Source organism: Delphinus delphis, chromosome 3 (genome assembly GCF_949987515.2).
Source record: "Delphinus delphis chromosome 3, mDelDel1.2, whole genome shotgun sequence".
Classification (NCBI taxonomy): domain Eukaryota; kingdom Metazoa; phylum Chordata; class Mammalia; order Artiodactyla; family Delphinidae; genus Delphinus; species Delphinus delphis.
The window spans coordinates 107182465-107196707 of record NC_082685.1 but is presented as its reverse complement, the minus strand read 5'-3'; the positions used below and the strand labels follow the sequence as shown (position 1 = coordinate 107196707).

At 35.4% G+C, this 14243-nt stretch overlaps 1 protein-coding gene across 2 annotated transcripts in view; it reads left to right on the top strand.

Moving 5' to 3' along the window:
• Nucleotides 1–14243, top strand: part of XRCC4 (X-ray repair cross complementing 4) — a 261129-nt gene that overhangs the window by 162086 nt on the left and 84800 nt on the right. For both annotated transcript variants that reach the window (XM_060009195.1, XM_060009194.1), the window contains exon 7: nucleotides 4322–4469. In XM_060009195.1, the coding sequence (XP_059865178.1) occupies nucleotides 4322–4469 (148 nt within the window). The remainder of the gene's footprint in view (nucleotides 1–4321; nucleotides 4470–14243) is intronic.

Genomic DNA, 14243 nt, shown 5'->3' with positions numbered 1-14243 from the left:
AACTACTGCTGCCAAACTCCTACAGTTCTTCTGTCAGATGAGAAGAAGTGTGGCTTTCTGTGGAGCCTTGTTTTACAATAACAAGGCTTGTGTGAAGATTCCCCATTTTCTAGAGGCAGTGAAGCTAATTAGAACTTGAAATTCATCCCACAGCTCTGCCAATCAGTATTTCAGCTGTAGTAAGTTAATTGGCAATAGTTTTTTCTTTTCTTTCTTTTTTCTTTTCCTTTCTTTTCTTTTCTTCTCTTCTCTTTTCTTTTCTTTTTTTAATTTCCTGGAAATGGTGAAAGACACATTGTTATGACAAAGAGACTGATGATAATATTAAAAACTGAGAATTCTGGTTGTGGAATCTCAGAAAAAATCTCCCCTGTCAATATCAGATTCATACTCTTCTGCCTGGATTTGAAAGCTTGCAAATTTATTTAACATGTCTCTCTATCTTCAATTTCCTTCCTCTCTTTACCTGCTGCCCATACTTATCCAGTCTCATTTCCTGCATCTTTTTCTCTCATGAACACTCCTCCAATCAGGCCACACTCCTTCTCATTACCCTTTGAACATTTGTTATTCTTTCCAACTATATTCAAACTCTTCCTCACAGCTAAAATGAGTATGTATTACCTGGTAAACTTAATATGAATTGGTTTTTTCCCTTAAAAATGGCATACAAAACTTGAAAGTGAAAACTTTGTCACCATTAAAAATATCTAGGGTTATGAATAATATAGACATTTTGGAAGTTCCATATTTGGCTTTGTGTAGATATAGTTCAGATCTCTTCTTTTGTATATAAAACAGCTTTGCTTGTTTCAAGATCCAGAATCATTGTTCAAGGTATCCAGAGTCAGAATAGAAATAAAGTATACAGCCTTGAGACCAAATAGAATGTGAGGACCAAACATCAGCAGAAGTAGTGGAGAGAGGTGGGATGGCTTGAAATTTGAGGAATGCTCGAGCTGAGCAATTTAACACGTAGGTACCAGATGTTTGGAGTAGCGCCTCATTTTCCTGGTTACTGGCATTGCAGTGTGAAGAGGAAAGGATAAGATGGAATGTTTTCCTTTTTTAAAAGGCTGTATAATTATTATCAAAACTTCATGTTAAAGACATATATATTAAGTGAAGCTATTACAATATGATTCGCTATTGCATGTATGTAGTAAACTGAAGGGAAAACTGTTTCTCATGGTGCAAACACAAACCAGAAAAGATATATTTGGTTTAACCAGTAATTAAGCTTATATGGTAGTCATTTTTCCTTACGGCAGTGTTACAGAGAGCTACACTGTAACTGTAAAGAGAAAGGAATAAAAATGGTGCCGTAAACTGACGTGAAACTCTTGGTTATACAAAACTCTTAAGTTCTTTGTGGTACATAATGGTAGCCACCAAGAAGTTTAAACTGTAGGAATAATAATAAATTATCAGATTAGGTTTTCCTACATATACAATTATCAGCTAAATATTTATTAACAAGTAAAGACAAAATAATTCATGAACTTGTTCTATAAGCTTGAAGAAGTTCCAGCTGTGTGTCCTTTTAGGTGTTCCAGTCACCCCCTCATATAAAATGTTCACTTTTGACAAATATAAAGATTCCTGAGGTAGGAATGGCAATTTTTCCTGGCATCAGGCAACAGTAATCATCCAGAGTTCACAACTAGACACAGAACTACTTGAAGATTTAGCACAGGGCATCATCTCTAAGAGTAAACAAACCTCGCTGGATTCTTATAGCCTGTTCATAAAATGGTGGGGAGTATCTCTAAAATACTTTAGCCAATTTTTGTATCTTAAATGCCTTTAATTTTACTCATGAGAGCTCATATGCAATATTCATCATGCACATTTTCATACCTTGTTTTCACCAATAGATACACATTTTTGTCGTTCAGTATACTAATTAGTAAATCATCAGTTATTGAGATGCAAATAAAATAAGTGCCTCTAGTAGCCCCCTCAAGTATATAGACTTTATTATTAGAATCCCAGAAAACTACTCCTGGTCCGTAATTCTTGAGTAGATGCCACACTCTTACTAATACACACCTTTAATCACATTGCATTTTAAAGTAAATTCTAGGCATTATAACAAATAATATAACCATTTGATGTATAAAATATCCTGTTGGGTGCCAATGCGTAAGTTGTTATCCGGAGTTTTGAAATGAATGGCAGAACTTTTATGTAACTTTATTTTTTAAAAGTTCACCTTACCTTTTAATTTAAACTTAACATTCTTCCCTCATAAATGTCCAACATGTCATTAAATGCAATCTTTCTCCATTTTACAAGTCTATCTACAGTTGAAGCATCCTCTAACTCTGATAATTTTGCTAGTTTTATTCATAGACAAGATTGTACTTTGTTGATTGCTTATGTGATTGAGTAAACCCCGTGTAAGAGCTGACTGGGTAAGAAATCAGAATTATCTTCCTTAGTCACCTCATAGCTTAATAAAAATCAGGGAATCATTCAGCTGGAATACGTTCAGAGAAAAAACCCCTTTTTATTTACCTTTCTTTACTCCCAATACATTTTTAGAGGTTAATAAAATAATGTATAAGAAATCTAATGGAACTTACATGTCTTAATAACTTAAGCAGCTTTGGAAAGTAAAATATGCTTTGATGAACATTCAGTTAATATTTTATCAATAAGTAATTTGCCTACCAGGCAGAAATATTTTTTAATTGTCATAATGATAAAATATAAAAGCAAAAGCTGTGTGATTTGGGCAAGTTACTTAACCTCTCTAAAGTCTTGGTTTCCTTGTAAATAAAATGAAGTTAGTAAGTACTTCACAAGGTTAAAGATTAATAAGATAATATTTATAAAACCCATAGCAAAGTGTCTAGCACATACATTCTCAAAAATGGTAGTTATTTCCAGGGAAAAAAAATCAAAAGAAGCATTTCAAGAGAGTGGTCAGTAGTGTCCAAGTGATATCAGGTCACTCAGAGAAGCCTGGACTGCACAGAATGAGAACTCAAAATGCAGACTTTTCTTCTAGAATGTGATACATGTGTGCCTGAACAACTACTCACTCTGCAAATTAGCACACTAAAATTAATAGAGCTTATGGGGAAAAAAAGTTAAGTTTTGGGCAGAGCACTTAAAGTCTATGCAGCTTTACATTGTTGTTGTTAGTTTCTCCAGTTACAATCCTAATCAAAACATTAACTCCATTAAATCTCTAACAACATTTGCACCAAGCATCACAGTCGGCAACCCTTTGCATCATCATACTTCCTCTTAAACGGAGGAGATAGGAGGTATTGAATGCATTTGATTGCACTAGTTTCATCAAAATTAAACATCTGATTTGAGATACAGGGAGAAATGTCTTCACAGCTCTTTAGGTATAATTGCAGCTTCAGCAGAGAGCTTAACTTTTGAAAAGTATAGGGTTCTTGACTCCACTAAACCAGCCCCTGTTTGTGCTAACGGGATGGACTTGTATAGGATTTTTAGACACTCATCTCCACTTTTTAAGGCCTTTATACATTGCTAAGGTTTTTCTCTTTAATTGGGGTGAAAGCTTGCCCCTGATCACTTTTAAACATTAACAAGCTGGAAAAAAATCATATGAACCAACAGGACATCCAGAGTCCAAATTATACTGATATTGTTCATGATTTACCAATAGCAAAGGAGCTCTTCTCTTTTACAGAAACATGTGTTATAGAGAATATACTGTGTATTGGATGGAACAATGAATATTCTGAACTCTCCTAAAGCTCTTGGCAATTAAGTTTTTCATAGAGAATAAAGGAATATAAATCAAGCCTGTTTCTATTGTTGCTTCTGTTTCATGTATATCAAACATTTTTCAGGGTAATTTAATGGTTTAGCCACATTAGAGACATCTGATAGTATTTTCTTACATTTTTCTTGTGCTTATTCCCTACAGTTGGCTAAAAAGTTTATGAAAATTATCTCTGGATCACTAGAAGTCCCCATTCCTGCTAACAATTACTGTTTTGCTGTCAGTTTGATTCATTATTCCCATAGCAGTATCCCCCCCACCAAACACCTTTTAGAGGTGCCTCTAATTCAGTTTTATCTATGCATTTGAGAAGGTTGTTGCTCAAGATAGGCAAAGACCATTTTGATCAAGTTGTTCCGTGTGTACAATATACTTCAGATTTTATATTGGTATTAAAGTATTATATACTATCTAACTAGCTCACTTCACCAAACCTGAATAAATAAAAAAAATAATTTTGCTATATTTCAAATGTTGATACCGTGCTCAAAAATTATGCAAAATATGCATAATTTCGTTTGGTCACATTTTTATGTGATTTTATTTTAGCTGCTGTAAGAAGAGATGATTCCATTATTTCAAGTCCTGATGTCACTGATATTGCACCAACTAGAAAGAGGAGGCAGCGGATGCAAAAAAATCTTGGGACAGAGCCTAAAGTGGCTTCTCAGGAGCATCGGCTTCAAGAAAAGGAAAAGTAAGTCATTTTATTCTTTGTCAAATAGTGAGATGACATTTAAAAATCTAATATATAATCTTAAAATTATATTTTTATTTCTGAATTTACTTACAGCTATTTTTAAGAACAAAAATTATGATTTTGGAAATTGTAAAATGTTTGAATCAATTTATTCTCTGGTTTTTGGGTAATTCCTATTAATATTTAAAGCAGAAGTGCTAAAAATATAAGTAAATTTTTTTTCTTGTGGTTTTTATGGATTAATTAGAAATGGCATGTAGGATACTAAAAACATTAGAATCCAGCTTGTGTTCAGTAAAGAACTTCGATCGAATTTACTGCTTTAAAGAGACTCATAGAACATTCAACTTAGCCACTTGATTTGATTATGCTTGGTATTTTTTCAAGTAAAATATCTCTTTGTAGTAATCTATTTATTTCTATTAGATTTTGGAATTATAAACTGTATTTTCACTGTTTTTCACTTTTTGCTTCAGACTGCCCTCCTTCAGTATACATCCCAATTTAGTTGTCATATGTTGAGGTGTTGGGATAACTAACATTTCATTGCAGTAAAACAGTCTGCATTTATACGGAATATTATCAGTTGAATCCAAAATGAATGTACAAATCATTTGTACGTGTGTGTGAGATATATATCTATATACCCTAAGATTTTATTTCTTTTTCTCTAAACTTTTGATTAATTTAGCAAATGGTAGTTGAACAATAGCCTTGTGACAGATGATATTACAGACCACTGGTATTCAAAGTATGGAATGAGGATCTGAGGGTTCCCAAGGCCCTTTGTGACGATCCACAGGGTCATCCCTTCTTCAGTTCCATAGCTATGTGAGGCCAGATTTTCTTCGTATATTTTAATTAAAATAATAGGTCATATCTGTTTGAGTGCAGAAGCTAATGAGAATCTAACTGTTTTCATTCAAGCCAGCCATCAACAGATTTGCAAAACATTGACCTCGCAAGATTTTTTGTTTGGGAAATATAATGATTTTTGTAAAGAATATGTTATTCATGTTATCATATACTCGGTTTATTATTATTTTTAAAATATTTAATACATATTTTAAGTTTTTTCTCAGTTTTTATTTTGAATATGGCAAATACAGTCCACATGAATAAAAGTTCTTGAGGTCCTCAAGAACTTTTGAAAGTGTAAAGGGATCCTGAGAGCAAGAAGTTTTAGGATTCTGTTATAGACAATGAGGATGCCAAGACAGGCACAATCCATGCATTCAGGAAACTGAACCTGATAGGAGGGAGTTTTCAAGTTTCTTGCATAAAAGTTTGCATTGTACAGTTAATAGTGGCATTGTTTTGTTGTCTGTTTATCATTGGGTTTTGAGTTTATAGTTGCATTACCATGGCTTATTAACCATTATATCCCATTAAATTTAGCTAGGAAGCCTGACTTCATTACTTGTTTTCAATTCTAAGCATATGCTGGATTTCAAACATTTCTGTCAGTCGCTCACAATGGTATTTCCTCTGTATCTCCTGCAGTAGCCTCTCAGTAGAATTTACATTCATTGTATGACTACCACATGATTTCACATTGTCTAAGGAAATGCCCAGTAGTTACTGTTGTTTGTTGAGAACAAAATAATTGTAGCTATGGCTTTCCCTCATTCATTCATTCATGTATCATTCTTTTAACATATGTTTACATGCTGAGCAGACTTGACACAGTCCCTGATGTCATAAAGCTTAGTCTACGTGAGAGAAGACAAACATTACTCATACGATTACATAGATATGAGGAGTACAGTAGTGGAGTAGAGAGCAGAGATTTAGGCAGAGGAAACAGCCTGTAAACATGCGCTGAGGTGGACTGTGTGAGGGTGATGGCAGTGGAGGGAGCAAGGAAGGGAGGGCTTGCGATGAGGCTGAAGGCTGCTCAGAGGCCAGTCCAAGCTGGGCTGTGTGACCCTTGTTAAAAATTCAGCCTTTTCTCATGTATATGATAGCATTTCTGGTTCTCACATCGCAGAGGACTTTTCTTCTTGTTTTCCCTACCCTTTGATATTGCTTTTTGACTCTTCTTAAGGGTTATCAAAATATTAGATTGACTAGAAATCTCTGATATTTTAGTCATTATTGTGTCTTCTTAGATATAGTCATTTAAAATTATCTAATACTATCGTCCTTCCTTTCTTTTTCATTTTTTAATTCTGCTTTCAAACTGCTGAATGTTGTACAGTTTTGGATTCCCAGTAGTAAAACTTTCATTCTTTTGAAATACAGGAAACTAGAAAATTGAAAACATACTGAAACTTACGTAGAGTACTCACAAGGATAATAGCCTAAATTGGCATGTGTTAGCAGTCCTGGGGTGCAGAATTGTACTGACATTTTGCCTTTTTCTTTGGTAAATATAAATTTTTTTCAGGAATATTTTTAGATCTTTGATGATCTCCCACTTTTAGTAAGACTCTGAAATCCTTGAATCTGGTACCTATTGATAAATATTCATTAAAAATTTCAGTGTGACCAATCCACACAATATGATTATACTTGGGGAACCCTCATCCTGTCTGTCAACTAGCATCAACACTAAGAGTTATTATTCAACATAACAATGTACTATACATTCCTTGCTATTTACTATCTTACATTACTTGAAATTATGATTTGCAGAGTTGTTTGGTATGTCCTTTTAATTCTACATATTAAACAAAATGAACCAGCTGACAAAGACTACAGAAACTGTGAACTTATTTTCATCCTTATATACTTTATTAATATCATCAAGTAAAATTCTGAGTGTAAACAATGTAAAATCACTTTCTATAAATATACAATGGCATGGACTTCCCTGGTGGCGCAGTGGTTAAGAATCCGCCTGCCAGGGCTTCCCTGGTGGCGCAGTGGTTGAGGGGACACGGGTTCATGCCCCGGTCCGGGAAGATCCCACATGCCGCGGAGTGGCTAGGCCCGTGAGCCAGGGCTGCTGAGCCTGCACGTCTGGAGCCTGTGCTCCGCAACGGGAGAGGCCACAACAGTGAGAGGCCCGCGTACCGCAAAAAAAAAAAAAAAAAAAAAAAAAAAATTGAAAAAAAAAGAATCCGCCGGCCAATGCAGGGGACACGGGTTCAAGCCCTGGTCCGGGAAGATCCCACATGCTGTGGAGCAGCTAAGCCTGGGCGCCACAACTACTGAGCCTGCACTTTAAAGCCCGTGAGCCACAACTACTGAGCCCATGTGCCACAACTACTGAAGCCCATGTGCCTAGAGCCCATGCTCTGCAGCAAGAGAAGTCACTGCAGTGAGGAGCCTGTACACTGCAACGAACAGTAGTCCCTGCTGGCTGCAGCTAGAGAAAGCCCATGCGCAGCAATGAAGACCCAATGCAGCCAAAAATAAATAAACAAATAAAAGTAAATTTAAAAAAAAATATATATATATATACAATGACACAATATGTATTTAAATTAAATAACACTATATTTGGGCTTTATTAGACACCCAGCTTAAAGTTTTAATGCTTTATCATATAACATAATAATTGAGGAAGAATTTTCATTTCAATTTTTTAAATTTAAGAGCTCTTATTAATTCTTTCAACATCCTCAGAAAGCTAATATAATAAAAGTCTATTAATACCATTTTGTTGGTATGACATGAAATCATTATGGTTAGGGAGACTAGTTGGATTATTTTAACAAAATGATTAATCCAGTCATTATTTACTTATTTGTCTAAATTGAATCAACGTCCCAGTCTGTTGAAATTAGCAACCAGTTAACAAAGTCAGCCAATAAACAAAATGCTCAGTTTAAGTGATTTAATCAATACTTTAATGTCTGTTACTCCTTCAACTATTTCAGCTCATTTCTCCCTACCTGCAAATTCTGCTTTACCTTCTTTTGGCTGTTCTGTTTCTCATTTCTGTAGATTTTCTTTATCAAAAGCAAACTACTTTTTTAAGAGATACTGAAATTTGTATCTGAACAAGGGACCTATAAATGAAAACTTTCTCTTAGAATCAAGGCTCCAGACCCTGGGAGAGGTGGCCAAGAAGAGAGCCAAACCCAAGTTACAACCAAATCATGTTTGTACTGGAGACCAAGACAAGGAGCCAAACACAGGGCTACACCGTGCAGACCTAGTTACCAAAACCGGGATATGAAGTTCTTATTGGAGCAGGAACAAGGGTTATCGCAAATCTCAAGCAACTCTAACTTAATTCTGAGCTCCTCCTTAAATGACTCTTGACTAGAAAAAGCATTAGCTTCTGTGGTCAAAGGAGCTGCTAAATATATAGGTGGAACAAAATGCCTCTAGCTCTGAGATTTGAATAGTGGGGGGCAAGAAAGCTCAGACGTTTATTGAAGTTAAATGATATTGAGTACAGAATTTATTCTTTATGGTAACATTCACAGACTGCATTCTACAGAATTATATAGAAGGAGATCTTAATAGGTACCCCACAGAGGATTTCATATTCAAATAAGTTTAGAAATTGCAATTTTTAAATTCAATTGGAATTTCTAAACTTATTTGAATATGAAACCCTCTGTGGGATACCTATTAGGATCTCCTTTTACATAATTCTGTAGAATGCAGTCTGTGAATGAGAAGGAAATCCAAAAAAGAGGGAATATATGTATACGTGTAGCTGATTCACTTTGCTGTACAGTATAAACTAACACAATATTGTAAAGCAACTATACTCCAATTAAAAATAAATAAATAAAACTAAATTGCCCTCTCAACAAAAAAAGAAATTGCTGCATACCACAGCTACCACGCTCCCTTATGCTCCAAACCCTAAAACTTGGAGATTTATATGTTAAAGGATCTAAAAAAATCCATAGTAAATAATTCATTTGACTTGTTTAATCATTTTTCAAAAGTACTCAAGCATAGCACTGTCATGCAGTCTGCTTTCCTCCCTCCCAAAAAGGGATTAGTGACATTCCAAGGGATAGCATTCTTTAGGGCCGTAGTTTGGGATACGAACTCTCAAAATTCTCAAACATTAGTGATTTTAAGTATATAAGATCCTTTCAACCATAATTATAGAGTTTTAGGCATTAAATGTATCTCAAGAACAAAATGTTAGTTTGTATATAGGACCTTCCTCCCCATCTCCCCACAATACTACTGCTTAGAAAACCTCCTACTTGTCCGACCAACTGCCCTTCTGGGAGCAGCAGGGTCATTTTCTAAGAGAATTCTAGTGATTGGAACACATTCGACAGCCCTAAAAGAAGGAGTTCAACATCATCTCAGCTACAGGATAAAATCATTAAAATAGTTTGGGCCAAAAGTACAAAAAAATACTTGTATAGTCTTTAGACACTTTTATGTAGTCCTTCTTTCTGCAGGATAGCAAGTAAAAATATATAGGTTCACATCTCTTGTGTGAGGCACACAGACATGATTTAGTCTTCTTTGTGATGGATGTCTTCTGAAAACACAGAGTTCTAACACATTGTTCCAAACAACCTTAAAAATAATATCAAATTATAACTTTTCACAGATGTTGCTTCTTGAACTGTAAGGAAGAAGTTTTAACTCTGTGTTCTGAATCAACCTTTAAATGGTCCCATTAAGTAGTTGTGTAGCTGCAATATTTTAGGTGAGTGTTAGGTTGTAAATCAACACGTGAATCCGCACGCACATGTGGACTCACGCACCCCTACGTTGTTCATGATTTAATTAGCCAAGGTTGCACAATCTTATAGTCCATGTGGCTACACAGAGCAGGAAAAGGTGCAGCACATCTTAGCATAGTATTTCTTCACCTCCTTGGAGTGGGGTGAGGTACTACACAGCCACCACTGATACAATTTGTTTAAGATATAATCTTCCTCGACTCAGAAAAGCTCAGTCTTTCCTTTTTATTCTAGAAGCTTACAGCATCATCCTGGATGAAATTGCACAATCCATGCACTTTTGTTTAGAGGAATAATTATACACATCAGGCTCTCCTGGCTCTGCACCAAAGTTCTCATGTCTATCAGAGCCTTCCAGGGTCCTAGAGAGTCCACTTCCCCACTGTAGCCCAATTGCAGTCAAATAGAGTTTAAATAGAGTTTAAATCAGCTATATGCATATGTATATCCCCATATCCCCTCCCTTTTGCGTCTCCCTCCCACCCTCCTTATCCCACCCCTCTAGGTGGTTGCAAAGCACGGAGCTGATCTCCCTGTGCTATAGCTGCTTCCTACTAGCTATCTATTTTACATTTGATAGTGTATATATGTCAGTGTTACTCTCTCACTTCATCCCAGCTTACCCTTCCCCCTCCCCGTGTCCTCAAGTCCATTCTCTTCATCTGTGTCTTTATTCCTGTCCTGCCCCTAGGTTCATCAGAACCATTTTTTTTTAGATTCCATATATATGTGTTAGCATACGGTATTTGTTTTTCTCTTTCTGACTTCAGTCTGTAGGACAGACTCTAGGTCCATCCACCTCACTACAAATAACTCAATTTTGTTTCTTGTTATGGCTGAGTAATATTCCATTGTATATATGTTTTGGAGTAGTTTTAGGTTCACAGCAAAATTGAGTGGAAAGTACAGAGAGTACCCATGTACCTCTGTCCCCACACATGCACAACTTCCCCACTCTCAGCAACCCCCATCAAAATAGTACATTTATTACAATTGATGAACCTACCTCGACAAATCATTATCACCCAAGATCCGTATTTTACAGGTTCACTCTTGGTGTTGTACATTCTATGGATTTGGACATATATATAATGACAAGTATCCACCATTGTAGTATTATACTGAATTGTTTCATTACCCTAAAAGTCCTCTGTGCTCCACCGATTTATCCCTCTTTCCCCTTAACCTCTGGCAGCTACCAATCTTTGAAATATCCCCATAGTTTTGCCTTAACCAGAATGTGTTATAGTTGGAATCATACAGTATGCAGCCTTTTCAGATTGCATTCTTTCACTTAATATACACCTGGGCTTCCCTGGTGGCGCAGTGGTTGAGAGTCCGCCTGCTGATCACGGGGATATGGGTTCGTGCCCCGGTCCGGGAAGATCCCACATGCCGCAGAGCGGCTGGGCCCATGAGCCATGGCCGCTGAGGCTGCGCGTCCGGAGCCTGTGCTCTGCAACGGGAGAGGCCACAGCAGTGAGAGGCCCGCGTACAGCAAAAAATAATAATAATAATAATATACACTTAAATTTCCTACATATCATTTGATGGTTTGACAGCTCATTTCTTTCTGGAGCTGAATAGTAATCCATTGTCTGGATGTACCACAGTTTATCCACTTACCTACTAAAGGAATCCATTTATTTCTCAATAAAATGAGGTTCATTTTCTTTGTTTCCCAATTGTAAAAGCACCGCATGCTTATCTCCCCCGCCAAAGCAGAAAGTATACAGAAACAAAATGGTAGCTAGGAAATGCATAATCCCACCCACACGGAGACCACCGCTATTAACACCATGGTATTCTGTATATTTGCAGATCTCTTCTCTTCCACACTTTACGTGCAAAACAAGGCTCATACTGTTTATGATGTAGCCTGCTATTTTAATATTTAAATATATATTTCTACTTTAATAGATACATTGCTTCAACATCATTTTATATTTATAGTGTCCCATTGTGTAAATGTATCATAATTTCTTTAACCATTTCCCATGCTGTACATTTAGGCCTTATCCACATTTGTACTATCACAAAGAATGTTGTATATACTTGTACATAAATTTGCACATATGACTGATTGTTTCCTTAGTATGAATTCCCCAAAGTGAAATTACTAGGTTAGTAATGTACTTATTAGGTATATGTACTTGTTAGTCCTTTGTTATGTTTTGACAGAGTTCCTCCAGAAAGCTATCATAGCTGGTACTCCCACAAGCAGTGTTTGCCTTTTGTTCTTTTATTTTCCAATTCATTCTGATCATTGCCAGGTCATTTTAATCGTTTAATCAATAAATAGTATCTCATTGTTTAATTTTTGTACCTAACCTTTAGAGACATCCTTCTTCTCTGGCATTTATTGATTATTGACATTTCATCTTTTGTTTATTACCTATCCATAACCTCAGCTGATTTTCAGTGGAGGTCTTTGTCTCCTATTGCTTTATATCTAAGAGTATTAATTTTGTTTTACCCAGACTATCATTTGCCTTTTAATTTTTGTTAATGATATTTTGTATTTACATAAGTTATTAGTTAATCAAATCCGTCTATCAATAATAATGATAATATTTAACATTCACTGAATACTTATGTCCTAGATACTGTGCTAAACCCTTTATATATGCCCTTTATATGTCTCACTAAACTATACCCATTTTATAGATTAGGAAGCTCAGTTCTAGAGAGATTAGATAACTTGCCCAAAGACAATGCTACATCTGTGATTTTGAATCTAGGATCATCTTATTCCAAAAACCATACTTTTTAGCTACTTTATTATACTGCTTCAATAACTAATATTTAATACGATTAGTGTGCGCCAGGGGTTGTGTTAAGCACTTAAATTCCTTTAATTCATTCATTTAATTCATTCAATTCTTACAGAAACTCAGTGAATTAAGAGCTGAGTAAATATCAGATTCAGTGACTTTCGACTGTTTGTTCAAAATTTCTACAATATCACAGTAGAGATAGAACTGCAGCTCTGTGAGTACAAGGACTGGTTTAATAATACCTCCTGCCTGCCTTTCAACATGTATGTGAGGGTCAGATGAGATCACATGAATGAAAGCACCATCGAAGTAGGAAGCTCTAAGACTGTGATACACTGTTATTTTTAAAGCACTGTTTTCCCAGGGCTTTTGGCTAAATCTTGGAAATCTCTTCCTGAAAAGGAAACTTTGTTTATGGAGTTTTTAAACCTGTAGTGTTTCCTTTCCTCATAATTCTTATGGAAATGAGGATTGCCCATACCTTTCTCAGCAAATCTTCTTTCCTTCCAATTAGCAGTCAATAAGATTATATTGAAGGAAAATAACACAATTGGAAGACCGGGTTTTAAAAGCAGTTGATAATAAGTAAGTAAATAAATAGATAGATATTTACATTATATATATGCATTTGTATTCTATCATTTTGTTTCATTTAAAATTTAATTTCAAACTCATTCAAACATTTACTCGTTTTTTACAGTTTATTCATTTGCATCTGCCAATTTAGAATATGGTAGTTGACCATCCTCTTCTTTCAAAAAGAACCTATTTTCATGTTTATACCTTGATTGCTTTTTTTTTCTAATTTAAACCGCAACATACTTGATGTGTGTGTGTGTGTGTGTGTGTGTGTGTGTGTGTGTCTGTGCGTGTGTGTATTTAATTTTCATGGATAATATAATTTATCAGATTTAAATATCTAATTCTTGAAGGTTTTTAGTAACTGAACTTTAAACTTCTCTAGTGTCAAATTAGGGACATAAAATGTATGTGCAATTGCTATATATTTGCTTTGGTCATCATTAGCAAACCTCATTTTTTATACAACTTTAATTTTATCATAATGTTTATCTTAGTTGCAAAAGTAAACACAGTGGTGGTTTTAAAATGAGATAGGTTTTTATTAACTTCACTGTGTGTTTACCTAACTCTTCAGGCTGCGGCTCTCACTTTCCTTGCTGCATGTTTTGATTAATGGCCCCCTGGACTTGTTCCAGAATATACTGATTATGGTCAGTGCATTTCAAAGATGATTTATTAGTTGTGTTTGCAACTCAAAATAATTAAGTAAAGATTGATCATATGCATTATTATAGGTTTGCCAATAAAATCAGCAGTTACACTTTAAGATACAGGTTGCCTGAGTGGACTTT